The sequence below is a fragment of the Genypterus blacodes genome, unplaced genomic scaffold (assembly GCF_046128005.1).
Source record: "Genypterus blacodes isolate CSIRO-AG114 ecotype Tasmania unplaced genomic scaffold, CSIRO-AGI_Gbla_v1 ptg000133l_1, whole genome shotgun sequence".
Lineage (NCBI taxonomy): Eukaryota > Metazoa > Chordata > Actinopteri > Ophidiiformes > Ophidiidae > Genypterus > Genypterus blacodes.
Window position 1 is genome coordinate 5,060,079 of NW_027466935.1, and position 16,036 is coordinate 5,076,114.

Below are 16,036 nucleotides of genomic sequence, written 5' to 3' on the forward strand. Positions count from 1 at the left end.
CAAGTACCAGGAGCATTGCTTTTTATTACAGTGATTCATAACGCCGAACTCTAGTGGGTGATTGTCGACAAAAAACACAACAATATCTCTCAGATGAGTAGATTATAATTAGAATGTTGTAAAGCATTAAGCAAGGGACGAACAAAACGGGTCCTGCATGACAAATCTACATATTAATCATTTTAATTTACAAATAAGTACGTGTTCATGAGCGCATTAATTAAAAGCCATGTTGTCATGAGTACAGTTGTGGGCATGCTTATACAAAATGTAACTAAATTATTCAACGCTAAAAGTAAAGTGAGAGATGTTTTTTTAAATCGTGAATGAATTAAAAAAAACAAACTGCATTCACGACATCAGTTGAGAGCATAATGAATATCAATAAAAATGTATTATGTATGTGTTATATATATCTAATTGGATATGGATATGGGAGGTCTTTTTTTTTTTTTTTACAGGAAATTACACATCATTTGCCTCTTTCCAGGAATTTTCGAACCACCTCAGTTCTGCTTCTGTGCCTTCAGCTCCGTGTTCTGCTTCTTAACCTTGATGCTCACTGATGTAAAAATCCTTCTGTTGTTCACCCTTCATGCCAAACCTGCAGGTGTCCAATAAAATCTGTCATCAGTGGCACAGAGAGCATGCTGATGTGAAAAACTGCTTCTTCAATACTTATAAAAACACGGGGAAAAACTCACAGCGGCACTTCTCCCAGCTGTCATGGTCTTCATCACACACTTTTGTTTGGTTATGTCTCCTGCCTTTTTCATTTCGGCAAAGTTTACCAACCCTCTATGGGGCAATTAAATGCAGATAGCACAGACAGATACAAAACAAACTGACGCAATAAGACATATTAGAGAAAAAATTACAAAACCTTCAGTGGTAAATAATTTAAATGGTAGTAAGATCAAGCTCAACTCTCCTGTGGTGTGTGAGGCCGTGATAGCATTGTGCGCTGGGTTTAATTGGCAAATGTCCTGTTGTAAGAAAGCTGCCTGAGCCTCTGCATACACATACTGAATGTCTGTCTCTCTATTGGAACGACTTCATTCTGAGCTCCATAGTGACCAAACATGAGATCTTTTGAAATACTTAATTCCATCTCTCTGGCTTGGAACTTCTTCTCAGTCCACATTTTCATTTTCATATCCACCCTCTTCAAAAAGAGACAGACAGAAGACAAATTGCTGTTATGTTTAGTTTTGTGCAGCATCAAGGTATATGTCAGTATTATTTTCCTAAAAACTGATTTGGTTGGCAGAAACTGACCAGAGTCTGCACATTCAGCAATGATCCATCATGCAAGATTCACCAGCAGTTCCAGAACCATTAGAGAGTATTTGGACCAGCGAATAGTCCCTAAAAATAGTCTGTTTGGGTCCTGCTTCCTTGATATGAGATGGTTTCCCAGATCCAGAAAAGGCTCCTATGATGCACAGGCCAATAGGGAAAATGTATGGATCTTAAAAAAACAAACTCAAACTGTGCAACTGCAACTGGCAAAATACTATTCAAAAATGTTTCCACCAAAGAATAAGAATAAGAATAAGAATAGGAATAAGAATAAGAATAAGAATAAGAATAAGAATAAGAATAAGAATGAGAATGAGAATGAGAATATGAATAATACATTCCCAGTAGGAGCATAACATGCAACATGAACATGCTTTACACACACTTTTGGGGGAGCAAATGCACGTATTGGACGTTAATGTTGAGTTGCATAGCATTCAGGCAAACAATGCATGTGACTTGGCACAATACTGCATGCAGCCTGAAGGGAAGTAATAGGAATAAGCTGGTTGCCCAAGTGAACAGCGTAAGCAGCTTCTGGGGGTGTATTGTTAAACATGGCCGATGATTCCAAATGGGTTCATATGCTCTCTATCCAACACAACTATTAAATCCCATACGAAATTGCACTCATTCTGTAAAAATCAGTTTGCAATATCCAAGGGGGAAGAAAGGCTTTGCCCCTGTTGCCCCTTGTTTCAACAAATTAATTGAAATGATATTAGAGGCCAGTGAAGACATAAATTGGCAATGTTTTCATTAAGAATAGTAAAACAAAATCCTTTATGAGTTCTGCAGCACAATGAAGTCAAGCTGAATGAAATATACTTTACTCCAGCATGGGTTTATTACTCCACGCTGGGAGCTGAAGGAGATTTAACTCTCCTGTATACGCACGAGACGGACTTCAACCTGTCTGCTTCTTCCTACAGAATTGGCGAGTCACCCCAAATCCAAAGAGAGTTCAGTTCAGGGGGGCAAAAAGTGAAAACAAATGCATGCAGACACACTGTTACTACTTTCAGAACATATATGGACGCTATATTTTGGCAGAGTTATACAAATGCATGTGAAAGGCTTAGAAGTCTCCCCAAGGTGCAATTGTTATCCTGCATGTCCCCTTTCTGTGGCATGACAGGCCTGTATGGGTGCTTCTGTGTAAGTAATGCATTCCAAATGATACACTCCATAACCATCGTCCTACTCCCAACATTGTGCAGCAGGCATTATGTGCACTCTGTCTTCAGCTTTGCCTCCTCTATAATTTACTCTTGCAGCTGCTTTTTCATATTTTTCTAAATTCCATTAGAGTGTGACTCCAGTGTATATGGACATGTCTGATTTGACTACATACCTGTGTGTGTGTGTGTGTGTGTGTGTGTGTGTGTGTGTGTGTGTGTGTGTGAGTGTGAGAGAGAGAGAGAGAGATTCTGAGTGCCACAGTAATATGACAGTGGGAATACTGATTAGCTCAAATCAGGAATGTAAGCTTGACATTGATGTTATGCTAATAAAGCACCACTCTCCTCACACACACACACACACACACACACACACACACACACATTGACTCTCTTAGCATTAGATGTGAATTCTTTAACATGATCCCCTGATTAATGGAAAGCGCAAGTACTGATGCATAAATATAGAGCGTTGTAGCTCGTGTTTGACCGTTACATTTATAGTTCCTTTGTAAGTCTTCTCAAACATACAAGCCTCCCCCCTTGAACACATCGCACGCTGCTACGCAACAATATATGACCTTTTGATTGTGTACACAGCATACAACATAATGCATTATACATCCAGCTTATGAAATATAAATCATCAGCATGTGTGTTTAATTTTTAAAGTGTAGAGGCAACATTAATGCTTCTCTTTCCACGGTTGGTCGCTGTGGGTCAATATGTGAGACAAACAATGGCAATCACAGCGACTCAAGCCTCAGTGAGCATCGCACTTATTCTTATTTTGAAAATCGATTTATCTTACCGCGTGGCTGGACTGCTGTGTGTTCGTGCCAAGTCCTGAATCCTGAAATGTATTCAATAACAATACAGTAACTTTTAAGTTTACAGTGGAGGATTGTGTGTGTGTGTGTGTGTGTGTGTGTGTGTGTGTGTGTGTGTGTGTGTGTGTGTGTGTGTGTGTGTGTGTGTGTGGTGTCCTGTTTCCTACATTTCATTGTGTCCTACAGGCACCCATTTTTATTGCTGCAAAATGGTAATGAATTTTGATCTATATTTAGCGGAGTTTGCTCCCTGCAGACGAGTGCGACTCCTCACTAATCCAAGTTGCGGCTTAAATATCCTCATCCTTGAAATAAAGTGATTTTTTTTTCAGAAGTAACACTATATTTATAGTGTTTGAGTTCAGTGGAATAATTCTGCGGGGGATATAATCCTGTTGAAATACAGTAATGTAAAAGGCTGTTGAAAATTCTTAACGACGAGGTTTGGGAGACATTTCATGGGCGTTGTTCTTTTTGTATCTGATGTGTTTGCACGCAGAGGTGAGTGTGGAATGTACAATACAGGAAGATGCCTTGTGGGAAGAAACAGGGCGCTGGCAAAAACAGCACTCAGCAAAAATGTAAACATAACTGGATACGTCAATAAATCAATATTTGAATAAATATCTTGTAGTGAGGCCTTCTGCATTGTCAAAAAGCCTCAGAACGAGAAGTTCACCCCCCAAAAAACACCTACTCCACATTCTAATTTTAATAAAGCGCTAAAGATAAATTACCGATGCTCCATTTAGCGTTCCCATAGCACTAATACGCTGAGCTAAGCAGGAGATGGAACGTCTTAATTATGCCGCACTCTCAGATAATGATAACACTTGCATTAACCTGCTTGAAAAGTGCTGCATAAAGAGCAAACACACACACACATGCACGCACACACTGATGTACAGTTTGGGCCATTGATACACCAAGGTGAACACACACCTCACATAAACACCTCTTTGTGCTATTGTCTCACTTTTCTTCCCCGTTATATAGATTAACACTGATCAGGCATTTTAGTAGCGGAGGGTTCAAAGCTAATTATGTAAGCAAGGTCAAACTTAAGCTTCATCACCAGCGGCTCTGCTTTTTCCTCTGCAGATACCTGATATGACGGATCATTTCATTAGCTGGGAACTGATGCGCCATTGTCCATCTGCTGCATGAAGACGCTGTGAAAGACAAAGGCAAAGTACAAAGTCACTGGACTCATCTGGAGACGTTTCTGAGCAGGAAGCGGTCCTGAAGATTCAGAAAATACACCGTCACTGTGCCGGCAAAAATAGAAAACACGCTTTCAGCCTCAACAGACGATAACAAAGAAAGCATTCAGTAAAATCTCATTATGTTGGCAGATTAACTTGCATTCAGTTTGCTCTGCATGTATTTAGTGTCTGTTTTTCAAAGGCAGCAGCTAATTAAGCAGTCAACAACTGGGACTGCCTACAAGTCAGAATGTGAGAGTGAATGAGAGCTTTTGTTTAGCGCATAACTCTCAAATAGGGTGACCATTTCCATAACACCAAAAAGGAGGACATTATGCGGCATATCAATAAATTACCATGGTGTACATAGGACTCTGGTATACTCTCATTTACAATACAATTTTGTGTGGTTTGAAGATGTTTGTGTAGCTGAATAGGAAAAAATATTAATGAAGAGTCAAAAAGTTTGTTCACAGTATTTCAATTTGTTCAATACATTTTGGTGTTCAAAAACTGACCACTGAGATGAATCTTTTGTGCCACAAAACATAACGTGTGTGGACTCACTCAACTGGACTCAACTTTTTTGAAAAGCATAAATAACCTTTTATGTTAACAACAAAGGAGATTGTAAATAAAACAACATTTACATTCAACTGCTCAAAAAGTAAAGCATTTCTAAAGTGCTTCAGTCATGGGGGGACTTGTCTTCAGTGTCTTCATCTGTATGTATGTGTGTAGGTGTGTGTGTGTGTGTGTGTGTGTGTGTGTGTGTGTGCGTGTCAGTATGTGGGTCTCTTCACATGTAGCAGCTCAGGAGACAACAGCACCTCTGTCATCATGGCTTCCAAGCCCCCACTGCCCCTCGGCCTGTTTATATCCTGCAGGGACTGGTACAAATCTTCATCTTGGCGTTTCCCAGCGCACACAAACACACCGCAGACGCAGCTGTCAGTTACAATAACACAGTGGCGGAACAAACTTTGCAAATTACCTGAATAATACAGAGCAAAAACACCAACATGGCAAAGGAAATCCCAAGGTCCATAAACCTGACGGCCCAAATCCCAAACACGAAGGCCAGTTGCTCGGGAAAAGACACTCTGGCGTCCTTGGACTTTAGTTTCATTGATGAAGTGCCATTACTCTTGCTAATCCTTGCTTCTCCAACCAAACTATCCAATGTCCGCAAATATCTGTGTGATTTCCCGTTTCCTCCCACCATCTTAAACATGTATGTTGTTGTCCCTATACGTCATGCTTAGTATGTGATATTAAAAGAATCTTAATCTAGAAGTCTCTGTTCTGACGATGCCTTTACTTGCTTAAAGTTGCGTAGAATTCTTATGTAGAGCCTCGGAGACATATTAAACAACCATTGAATGTTCTCCAGGGTGAATTAACAGGCAACCTTAGATGAGAGAGAGAGAGAAAGATGCTTAAAGTTAGTCAGAGTTCAGCAGCAGCAGAATGTGCTGAGGAGTGGCTGAGAGTCCACGGGCTCTTCTTCCCCCCCCTAAAGGGAGGGAACCAGAGACTTAAACCCTTCATAAGCAGCCACCTGACAGCCATTCCTTGTTCGATCACAAAAAGTAACCTCATCTCCAGATTATCACTTAACAAGTGCATCATGGGAAAACAAAGAGACATTCTGGAGAAAGTAGCGTGGACCTTTCAGACCCAGCACACGCTGCTGCGCCAGGTCCTGGCAGAATGCCTCGGAACGCTTATTCTGGTGGTAAGTAACATTTATTTTTCATCCTCTTAAAGAAAAATATTTGAATAAGTAAGTTATCAGTCAGTCCACCCATTTGTTTTTGTGATTTTTGCTCTAAAAACAGACTTTGCTGCGAAATTTTCTGAATTTTGCGTCACATTTTTCAATATTGTTCCCATTAATCACAACTTTTACAAATTTGACTTATTTCCACAGCTGTTAAAAAGATCGACATGACAAATGAACACAAACTTTATGCATAGAACAACATTTACTTTCTCAGCATTCCAATTCCTGACACATCATCAACGTTCTTATCATCATCTAAAATTACAGTTAGGTAGCGTAGACAATCAATTCTATTTTTTATTTCTAGTAATATTTACAAAAAACAGCCAGACTTAAATATTCCAGCACAGCATGATGATAATGAGCTCATACACTAGGGAGGAAACCCCCGGAATCTTACTACTGTGTGCACCCCTGTTGCTTTAAGAGCTCCCAGAGTGGAGCGTGCTCCCTTTACATGCAGCGGGAAACAGTGGCGCTGCTCTCCACTTCACTCTCCCGGGAAATATAATACGAAAAAATAAAGAAACAAAGAGGAAGAAAACGCTAATGTCACTTCCCGCTCCTTTGCCTTTTACATGTTTCATATTAAATGACTAATTAGATCAATTGCAAAATGTTTACCACAGTCAACAGTCAGTTTTTTGGGGCGGTTGAACATTTGTCCATTCCTTATCAAATGTACCTGATACGGTTGATCCACTGAAGTATTTCAATGCGTTAGCTGATCAACCAGAATATGTGCATGTACTTCATTCGTGACACTGTCTACTGGAGTTGATGTAACATTTTGCTGCTTCATACTGAATGTCGTTTCTTTTGCTATTGACCAATGGCACTTAAATGCACCGTTTATCTCCAGCTGGATGGCACATCATGAGCTGGTTCACATCCGTAATGCAAGATAAAATCCAATGAGCTTGAGTGCTGGGAGTTGCAGCAAAACATATCCAATGTGAATGTTCCACTGGGAATACAAAAAAGAATCTCAGATATTCCCACTGCGACCTGCTGCTCACATCTGCTAACCTGTGCAAAACAACCTGGAATCCTTTTGTTTCTCATTAAAAACCCAACAGACAAACAAACGTACCCACAGAGGGGGGCCGACAGTGAAACGCCAGGCCCGTTTGTTATGCTGCTACCGAGCACCGACTGATCTCTTAATTCCGTGAAAACATTTGCTCTGCTGGCAATCAGAACCCCTGACAGGCTGCAGTTTTTTATTGTCAAGGGTCTGGCACACAAGTCCACCCACAACATACACATGACCTCCGAGGTCAGAGAGACACACCCTGGATAAGACGAAAAGCAAGGCACAGTTAGAGCGCTGACTCAGGGTCAGGACACTGTGGAGTTTTGTTATCCTCTCTGACTTATTTCATCTACTGTCTGTGTGCACTAAAACTTCCTTCGTCCAAAACATGTTTTTGTCCATTTTCTGGGTGGATTCCAAAAGATTAAGGTTGTATTTTTTGGTGTCCCCTCCCGTCTGCAGATGTTTGGCTGTGGCGCTGTGGCACAGCTGGTCCTGAGCGGAGGATCTCACGGCACGTTCCTCACTGTTAATTTCGCTTTTGGCTTCGCCGCTACGCTGGGGATTCTCGTGAGTGGACAGATCTCAGGTGAGGCGTGAACTCCTCATCTTTGGGAGGAAGTGAATCTATTAATACAGGATGGTGCGAAATGCCACCATGGGTTATACATACGTGAGTGTATTTACATGCATACTATACACACTGTTATCTATCTGTGCACTGATTAAGGCAAAGCTGTGTAAGGATTAATAGGGTAATAATAGAACTGAATATAGAAGTCTTTGCTTTATTGGTATCACATATAGCAATTCATCTTTCAATGTGTCTCTGGGAATGTTTTGCTCTTCAGTTTCAGCCGAAACGGACAAATGTTTGAAAAAAGAAGTGGGCTTAAGGAGGATAGAGAATTGACTCTTATGCGTATAAAGCTTATTCAAATTTCTAGTCAGTCTAGGTCTGTTACTCAGGCTACGCCGACGCCAATTCTACTGATCTCAATCTGATTATGGTGCTGGTTTGTGGCCTTAATCGGATTAGAGTCATGCATGTAATCCCACTGAGTGTAATTTAAGGGTGCATCATTCCGAAACTGTTTTTTTCATTCAAATTTAGTCTTTAGTGACAGGGAGTCACTGTTCTTGATGGCTTGATGGATGTTAAATATCAGCGAAAGGTACAAGCAAAGACAGTCACGTCACGTGGAGTGCAATATATTACCTCGCTGATGTGATGACAGCAGGAGGAAGTGGACAGGACCGAGAGAGAGAGAGAGAGAGAGAGAGAGAGAGAGAAATGTGGTCCATAATTGAAAGGAAAAGCAAGATTTTCAATTCTCATCTAAGTATCTTCTATCGTATGTAGCGACACTACAAAGGGTTCTCCAGTTCACTCATGCACACGTCCTCAGTGCCGTTATAATGAGGTGGTCCCCCTCTAACACGTAGCAGCAGAGGAAATAAGCTCTTATAATTAGGTAGATACCAACTCTGGCATGATTAAGGTGTGAACACTCGGCGTCGGACAGAAGCACATATAGGAATTTGGCCATTAAAGAAGTTTCTTCCCTCCATTGAGGTTAGAAAAAGACTTCTTCTTCCTCTGAATCTTTTCATCCCTCCAGTTTAATTTGAGGCAGGAAGCCCTTCCATCCTAACAGGACTTAACCGAGAACACAATTACTGAGGATAGTCGTGGAACTTGAAACTGTTTCTGCTTCACCATCAAAAGGAGGGAAGGTTTATATACCATAAAGATAGAAACAGTCTCTGGTTTTGGTTTCCTTGGGCGACTCTGATCATAGATATATTGTTTATGAAAGTGTTTGTTTGCTTTTCTTGTCTGCAGGCGGTCATCTGAACCCGGCTGTAACGTTCACGCTGTGTTTACTCGGGAGAGAACCTTGGAAGAAGTTCCCTGCCTATTTCTTTTTCCAAACTTTGGGTGCCTTCCTCGGTTCAGTGATCGTGTTTGCCATGTATTTCGGTATGTAGATCTCAGCCGTGATCACGGTAATTAGAGTAAAATGTGTAAAGTAGTCATTCAGGTCTTGTTTTCGGACTTTGAGAGATGGCCTGAGTGCATTCCTGTACTGCTATAATGCAAAGATCAAGCAAAGATGAGCAGGAACTGTTAAAAGGAAGAGTTACGAATAAGCCTCTGTGTACGTGTTTTCACCAGATGCATTATGGGACTATGGCCAAGGACAGCTCATTGTCGTGGGGGAGAATGCCACAGCTGGAATATTTGCTACGTATCCATCTAAGCACCTCGGCTTGGCGAACGGAGTCTTTGATCAGGTACAGTTCCAGTGACTTAATGCAAGGTTGAGTGCTTAATCTGCTCTGTGAGACTGATTCATGTTCATGCTCACAGATCACACACACACACATACACACACACCATCTAACTCACTCCAACATCTGTCTGCAGCTCATCATTAACACACACCACTTGTCCTTCAGTGTCCTCTGAAGTCATCGGTTAGGTTTTGTCTCTTGAATACAAGAAAAGACGATAATACACACACAAACAAACACACACATTTTGAGCCGGAGCTTGTTCAGAACGGCATTAACAAGATTGATTACAATGAGTTGGTGTCGCTATAGACCGATGCCTGACTGATACTGACTGGATGAGTGGTGTTCAGTGCGGACAGATCGTAGGCCGAGCAGGAGTTACGACCTGAACAACCGCTGCTTGATACATCGTGAAACCACAGAGACAGATTAATGAATGGAGCCGTGTCCGTCTCTTGGGAGGAAATGTCCTAAATCTCCATAAATAAAGAATAGAAATAAAGAAATAAAGAGTTTGTGTGTGTCATATAAAACACCCGTGCAAGTTCCAATAGGAAGACGGAACCAAATGAATCCAAATGAACCTCAAACTAAACCAGGACTGTGCTTAGAAACACACAATACACACACAAATTCAATTAGTATCTTAGAAAAGAGGATGAGAACAAGTTAATTAAGTGATAATATTAATAATAAGCTTAGGGGGGGAGTGAGCTACAGGCCAATAGGCTCCATATTGTTCCACCCTAGAGGAAACAATTCTGATGGATAATTGCAGAAACACAACAGTTGGTTAATGCCTCTAAGTTTTGGTCTTCATTTTTCATTCACTCCTGGCCTCTGGGTTTTTAAAAAGAGGTCTCTATATATTTGGATTCAATCCCCAAAGACTGAAATGCAGGTTTCTCTGTCACGCTGAGACGAAAACCGTTTTTATCAGTCGTCTGCGGCGTTTAATCGACTCTCGTCTTGATGTTTTAATCAAGCTTCCGCCGCATCTGTGAGATCAGCGCCTCTTTAATCCACTCTGGGAACGGCCCCTTATCCAGAGGTTCGCCCAATTTAAAAGCACAACTGCCATCCATTGAGTGGCCTATCGAGGATCTGGAGCGGCATCAATCCGAGCTCCGTTTCACGATCGGCCCATTTTGAGCCTCAGAGGAGCCTTCACTTCCCCCCCCCCAAGCGGAGGAAATGGTTTCCTCTCTGCATCTCTTCTGTCACCCCCCCCACACACACACACACATCCCCACTGCATCTGCTATCACTTGGCCCAGCTGTGCCCGTCGAGCTCGTTAGCCATTAACAAACAATTCCATCCAAAGCTGTCAGTCGACTCCAGCAACCCTGAAAATAATCATCCAGTTTATATTTGTCTTGGAAATGGCTGCCAGCCGCGTTGCCTGTCGTCTTTCTGACCGCGCGCACGCATGTGTGTTTGTGTGTGTGTGTGTGTGTTCCTTCACCTCATCTTGTCCAGCAAACCGAAGAAAGGCTTTGTTGTTCTGATCACTACAGTTCAAACAGCCCATAGAGCTGCACACAAAATGGCCACTTCACACTGTTGTGATTGAAAAAAGATTTTTCCCATCGATGTGCAGGTACGACGTGTAGGTAACACTATAGATGCTGCCTCAAAATTGTTGTCCACTCGCCCAGTCAACGAGTGTCAACACCTTTGAGTTTCTCTTAGTGGAGTGTGCTTGGCTCTACCTGTCAGCTCTGGGCAGCTTCGTTTCATCATCCAAGCTCAACCTGCTGATCTCGTCGGCCAGGAGAGCCGCGACCCAGCAGCTGCAGCGGGAACGCAAGCCGAACACCCGGCTGCTCCCCGTCGCTCTGGCTTTACCGACCTGCCGCTCTGTGCTGCTGCCTGTCGGCCTGGCTGCTAGTTGCCGGTCCTGAGCAGCAGTGGCACCTTGACTATCTGCTTCTCTTTACTGTATTTCCTCAGTTGTTAAACCACACTGGCTTTTGTAAATCTACTTCACCTCTGACATCGTGCTCTATATGAACTCCTCTGTGTTTGTACCATGAAGCTGATTGCTGTAGTGTCCTGAGCTGCAGTGATGAGGAAAGAAGCCAAGATATCCCTGCGCTGCCTCTGCCATGACTGACAGCGGAACACCTCAGTTGATGGTAGACATTAACTAGGCTTCCACGACTTATTGAATTTATTGAATAATCATTCAGTACATTAACACCAACATTATATCTTTGATTCTGATCCAATTAAAGCAATAAATCATTGGATTATGGGATTTACTGTCGCATCTAAACACTCCATCTGCCTACGTTTGGCGTAAGCATTCATCACCTGGTGTACTTCCTCATGTAAACAATAAAGTAATGAGTCATTTATATTCAGTGCACACAATCCCTGTATAAGGACCGTCCCTGTCCCACTGACAGTGCCAAGGCGGAGTGATCGCACGCTCTGCCTCCAAGAGAAATGTCTTTCACAGCTCAACGACCTAAATCGATCCAACTCCATATATTAAAGGGTTAAATGGTGATAATTTAGATCCAATTGTCTGAGCCTGTTATAGATTAATCATTAGTTAAATTGTTTGAATGAGAATTTATATGTTTCAATCCTCTATTCAGAGACTGAGGCCAAATCCCTCCTACTGACAGACTCACCTGAGGTCACACAGGAGTCAGACTGACTGACACACATACATTATCTATTCTCTCTATATCTATTCTCTATTCTACAAGTATCTATTGTAAGCTCAAGAATCAGATAATGCCCCCACACATCTGGTCACTAGGAGGGGTAATTAACAAACACACTGATGGTGAGGGAATGTTACAAGACTCCTGACCTTTGCTGAACCTTGGAGAGAGAATATAAATGTAAACAAAACAGAGCTGCATGTGTAATCTGAAGTTTTTCTATTCATAAATGGATAGAACTGCTTAATCTATGAACTATATTTCAAACATCTCTTGCTTAGAATCTTAAGAAGTCTAACTTGATGTTTATGTGTTGAACCAGCAACCTTGAGGTGCTTTGTCTCTAACAATGAAGTAATTAATCTGTAACAGCAATGATACCCAGTAACAAACAGCGATTCTCTTTGTGTCTCAGATTATTGGAACAGCTGCATTGATCCTATGTATCCTGGCTATAGTCGATCCATACAACAATCCCGTCCCCAGGGGTGTGGAAGCGTTCACTGTGGGCTTTGTGGTTCTGGTCATTGGCCTGTCGATGGGCTTCAACTCTGGCTATGCTGTGAACCCAGCTAGAGACCTGGGGCCCCGCATCTTCACTGCACTGGCAGGTTGGGGCGGTGAGGTTTTCACGTGAGTATCTGTGTGTGGTGTCGTGTCGTGTCAGGTCAGAGAAACGTCACCCAGAGAGGTTTTCTGAAGGGAGATGTGAAGCCTTTTTACCGCTCGCAAACATCTCGTCAGTGACTGGAGCTTAGAAATGAGAGCTATAGGCAAGTATCATTACACTTTCCTACCTGCCAAAGTGTAATAGCACGCCTCCAAACAACCATTCAAATCAATTCAGCATTTTTGCAATGGTTCAAACATCATTCCGAATCCCTTTCACCATCGCAGTATAACAACATGTGGGAAGAAAACAGGTTTCTGTGGAAGATTCAGCATTTCTACAGGAGACAAATATAACGCTGCTGTAAGCATTGCAACTATGACCTTCACACACCACCCAAAAAACACATAATGTAGGTTTCACCTGAAGGAGCGGCTGAAAGTATGAAAGCCGGAATGTAACATTTCCAAGTGTTATTGAACTGCGGTTTGCGATATAATTAAGGCAGTGCAACTTTAAGGCAGCACAAACAAGCGTTATCTACTGGAATAGTTCATTTGAAAACACCCATCAGCAAAACTTAACTTGAATTGTTGTGAGAATTGTTGTGTTTTATAAAATATCCTACCCCCCTTAACCCTCGACTACTGCTGTGAGAGTTGAACAGAGATGTCAATACCCGTGTCTCCATCCCGTCAAATATGGCAGACAAGACACGCTGGTAAACTTGACACACTGCAGGATGTTGCCAGGTCTTGCGTAAGCTCAGTCCTGGCAGTGCGAGGAGAACTGTGGATCAGATGCGTGGTTGACCTCGGGGTTACAAAGGGTCGCGGTTTTCTTGATAATGGCAAATCCAAACAAATCACCGACATTTCTCCGTGTTATAAACCAGCATGAAGTCTGCATACATATAATCCAGCAACCAACCGAATGAGAAAATGTAACTCTCTCGCCCGCAACACTTTTTTTTTGCCGAAGTGCAGAGTGAAAAATTCTGTTTTAGAAGCTTTTTGTTGTAAACGTAATGCAGAAGACCGGAGTTCATCCGACCACTCCTTCATCTTTCTTCTGTCAGATTTCTGTACTCGTTTTTTAAAAGTGCAATTTAAAAATCTGTTTTTGAAAGGGAGCACACAAATGAATGAAGCAATTAAGAAGCAAAAATGTGCTCTGATGAACATAAAGGGAACACGTCTTCATTGGCAAGACAGGAAAAATGTTCAATTAGGCTGAAAATAAAGTAAGATTTGACCCTTTTTGATACAAATTGAAAGTTTGACAACTGCTGTATAAAGTATGCGGTTCTGGTCCAATGAAGCCAATTTGAATGTGGTACAGTTTGCAATTTTGTGGTATTATGAATAAAAGAAATTCAAATTAGAGGAAATTCTAATCTGATGCAAGAATTTGTGGTGGATTCAATCTGACACAGTTTCCAGACCTCATTGTTGCTGTTGTCCTGAGGTGAAGGAAGTCTGTGGACTCTAAAATGGACTCTGTTCTGTCGCTCCAGCAGTTTTACAGCAGCAAATTATTCCTGAAGAATGAGGCAATACTTATTTGTCAGTAATTTGGAAGTTATAGAATCTCTATGAATCTCAACTGTTTTGATCCTACGCTGAAGTTTCACCTCACATACACCAGGGGGCGAATTAAGTGCCATTGTATCCGTTGTATCCGTGTGTGACAAGGAAAAAGGGGAAAACCACACTGATGACGATCCCAACAGATTCACCTTCATCGTACAGCTTTGTTTCGGTGTTTTTAACGAAACAGGATCGGTGACTGGAATAGAAATGAATCGCTTAACTACTACGTTTCCAATTTTTCTTTCTACAGAGCAAATTCCTGCTGGTTCTTTGTGCCCATTTGCGCCCCGTTCGTCGGTGCCGTAGTGGGAGCCGTGATATACCAACTAATGATTGGATATCATTTAGAAGGAGAAGCTAGAGAGAAGCAAAAGAACGAGGAAGAGGAGAGATTCAAACTTGCCACTGTCACAGCCAATGAAGATATGTGAACCATTCAGTCTAACCTGCTTTCTGTGTCTTCACGTCCTTATAATAACCAACCCATTGTTTGTTTAACATATGAACACTCAATAAAGACCTGAGCTGACTCCACTGACACATAAATGCATAGAAGAGACCAATTGCATCCTTGTCATTTGCTTACATTTGTCCCACTTTGTGCACAAAAGCAACATTTAACAAGCCCAGCGGTCACTTGTGTGTAAATCCTACTTAAAGGCTATATGTGGCATATAAATGCATCCTGCTGTGGGTTGTAGATCGACTCTAACAACCCCTATAATTATCTACCAGTAAGTCTTGCACCCTAAAGTGAAAATGTCCATGCTTGCCAACAAAGAGGAATAATTATCGAATTACTCAAAGGTTAATCAGAGCTGTGACTTCTTGTAAGAAAAGGTTCCAAGATATTTTAGGTCTCAGTGACCACTTACAAAATTTTCTCTTTCTAGCCTTCAGCTGCTTAGATATTTTCTCAAACACACATATTTCATTGCAACAGGTGATGATGAGGCCTCACTGATGTTTCTCCCCCCACACACACAAAGTCATCTGACAGAGTTGAATACAAGTTTTTAGGGATCTTGCCATTCTCATACTTTTCCATTCATAGCATATATGAATTGAAAGAAAATGACTCTGAACTCATAAGAGGAAAGCAGCGTCTATGCAAATGAATTCTGATCCATTTTCAATTGATATCAGACGTCCCCGAGATCCAACACAATAAGAGTAGGAAATCATATTCTGGAAATACGTTTCCAACATTTACCTATGGGAGGAAAGTGTGTTGAAAACTGTTTTTAATACCTAAACTTTATACAGTGGCTGGTATAGTCTTCTTAATAAAAAAAGCACAATATTATAGCTTTATTTTGGTGGCTGGGGATGCTGTGAGAGTCACTAGCATGCAAATAGTGCCCTTTCGTGATTTATAAATGCCCTTCAAAGCTGGTAACACGGCCCTTATAGTGTTTGGTGCCTCAGGTGGTTATCACTGTTAGAAATTCGATCTTGAAAGGGCACTAAGGGCAAAAAAGGTCAGAGGTATTTACTCAAAACACCACACAACC

At 41.6% G+C, this 16,036-nt stretch overlaps 2 protein-coding genes across 2 annotated transcripts in view; one reads left to right on the forward strand and one right to left on the reverse strand.

The window, feature by feature from the left end:
* Positions 1-451: 451 nt before the first annotated feature.
* LOC143010993 (rhotekin-like) overlaps positions 452-16,036 on the reverse strand; it is a 37,561-nt gene continuing 21,976 nt past the window's right edge. The window contains exons 13-14 of the mRNA XM_076163636.1: positions 4,419-4,485; positions 452-604 (exon numbers count right to left, since the gene is read on the reverse strand). Of these exons, the coding sequence (XP_076019751.1) occupies positions 4,440-4,485 (46 nt within the window). The 3' untranslated portion in view covers positions 452-604; positions 4,419-4,439. The remainder of the gene's footprint in view (positions 605-4,418; positions 4,486-16,036) is intronic.
* On the forward strand, positions 6,149-14,953 carry LOC143011189 (aquaporin-3-like). Its single transcript, XM_076163966.1, has 6 exons — positions 6,149-6,256; positions 7,803-7,929; positions 9,187-9,324; positions 9,520-9,638; positions 12,736-12,953; positions 14,773-14,953. The coding sequence occupies exons 1-6, from the start codon at positions 6,149-6,151 to the stop codon at positions 14,951-14,953; spliced, it is 891 nt and encodes a 296-aa protein (XP_076020081.1).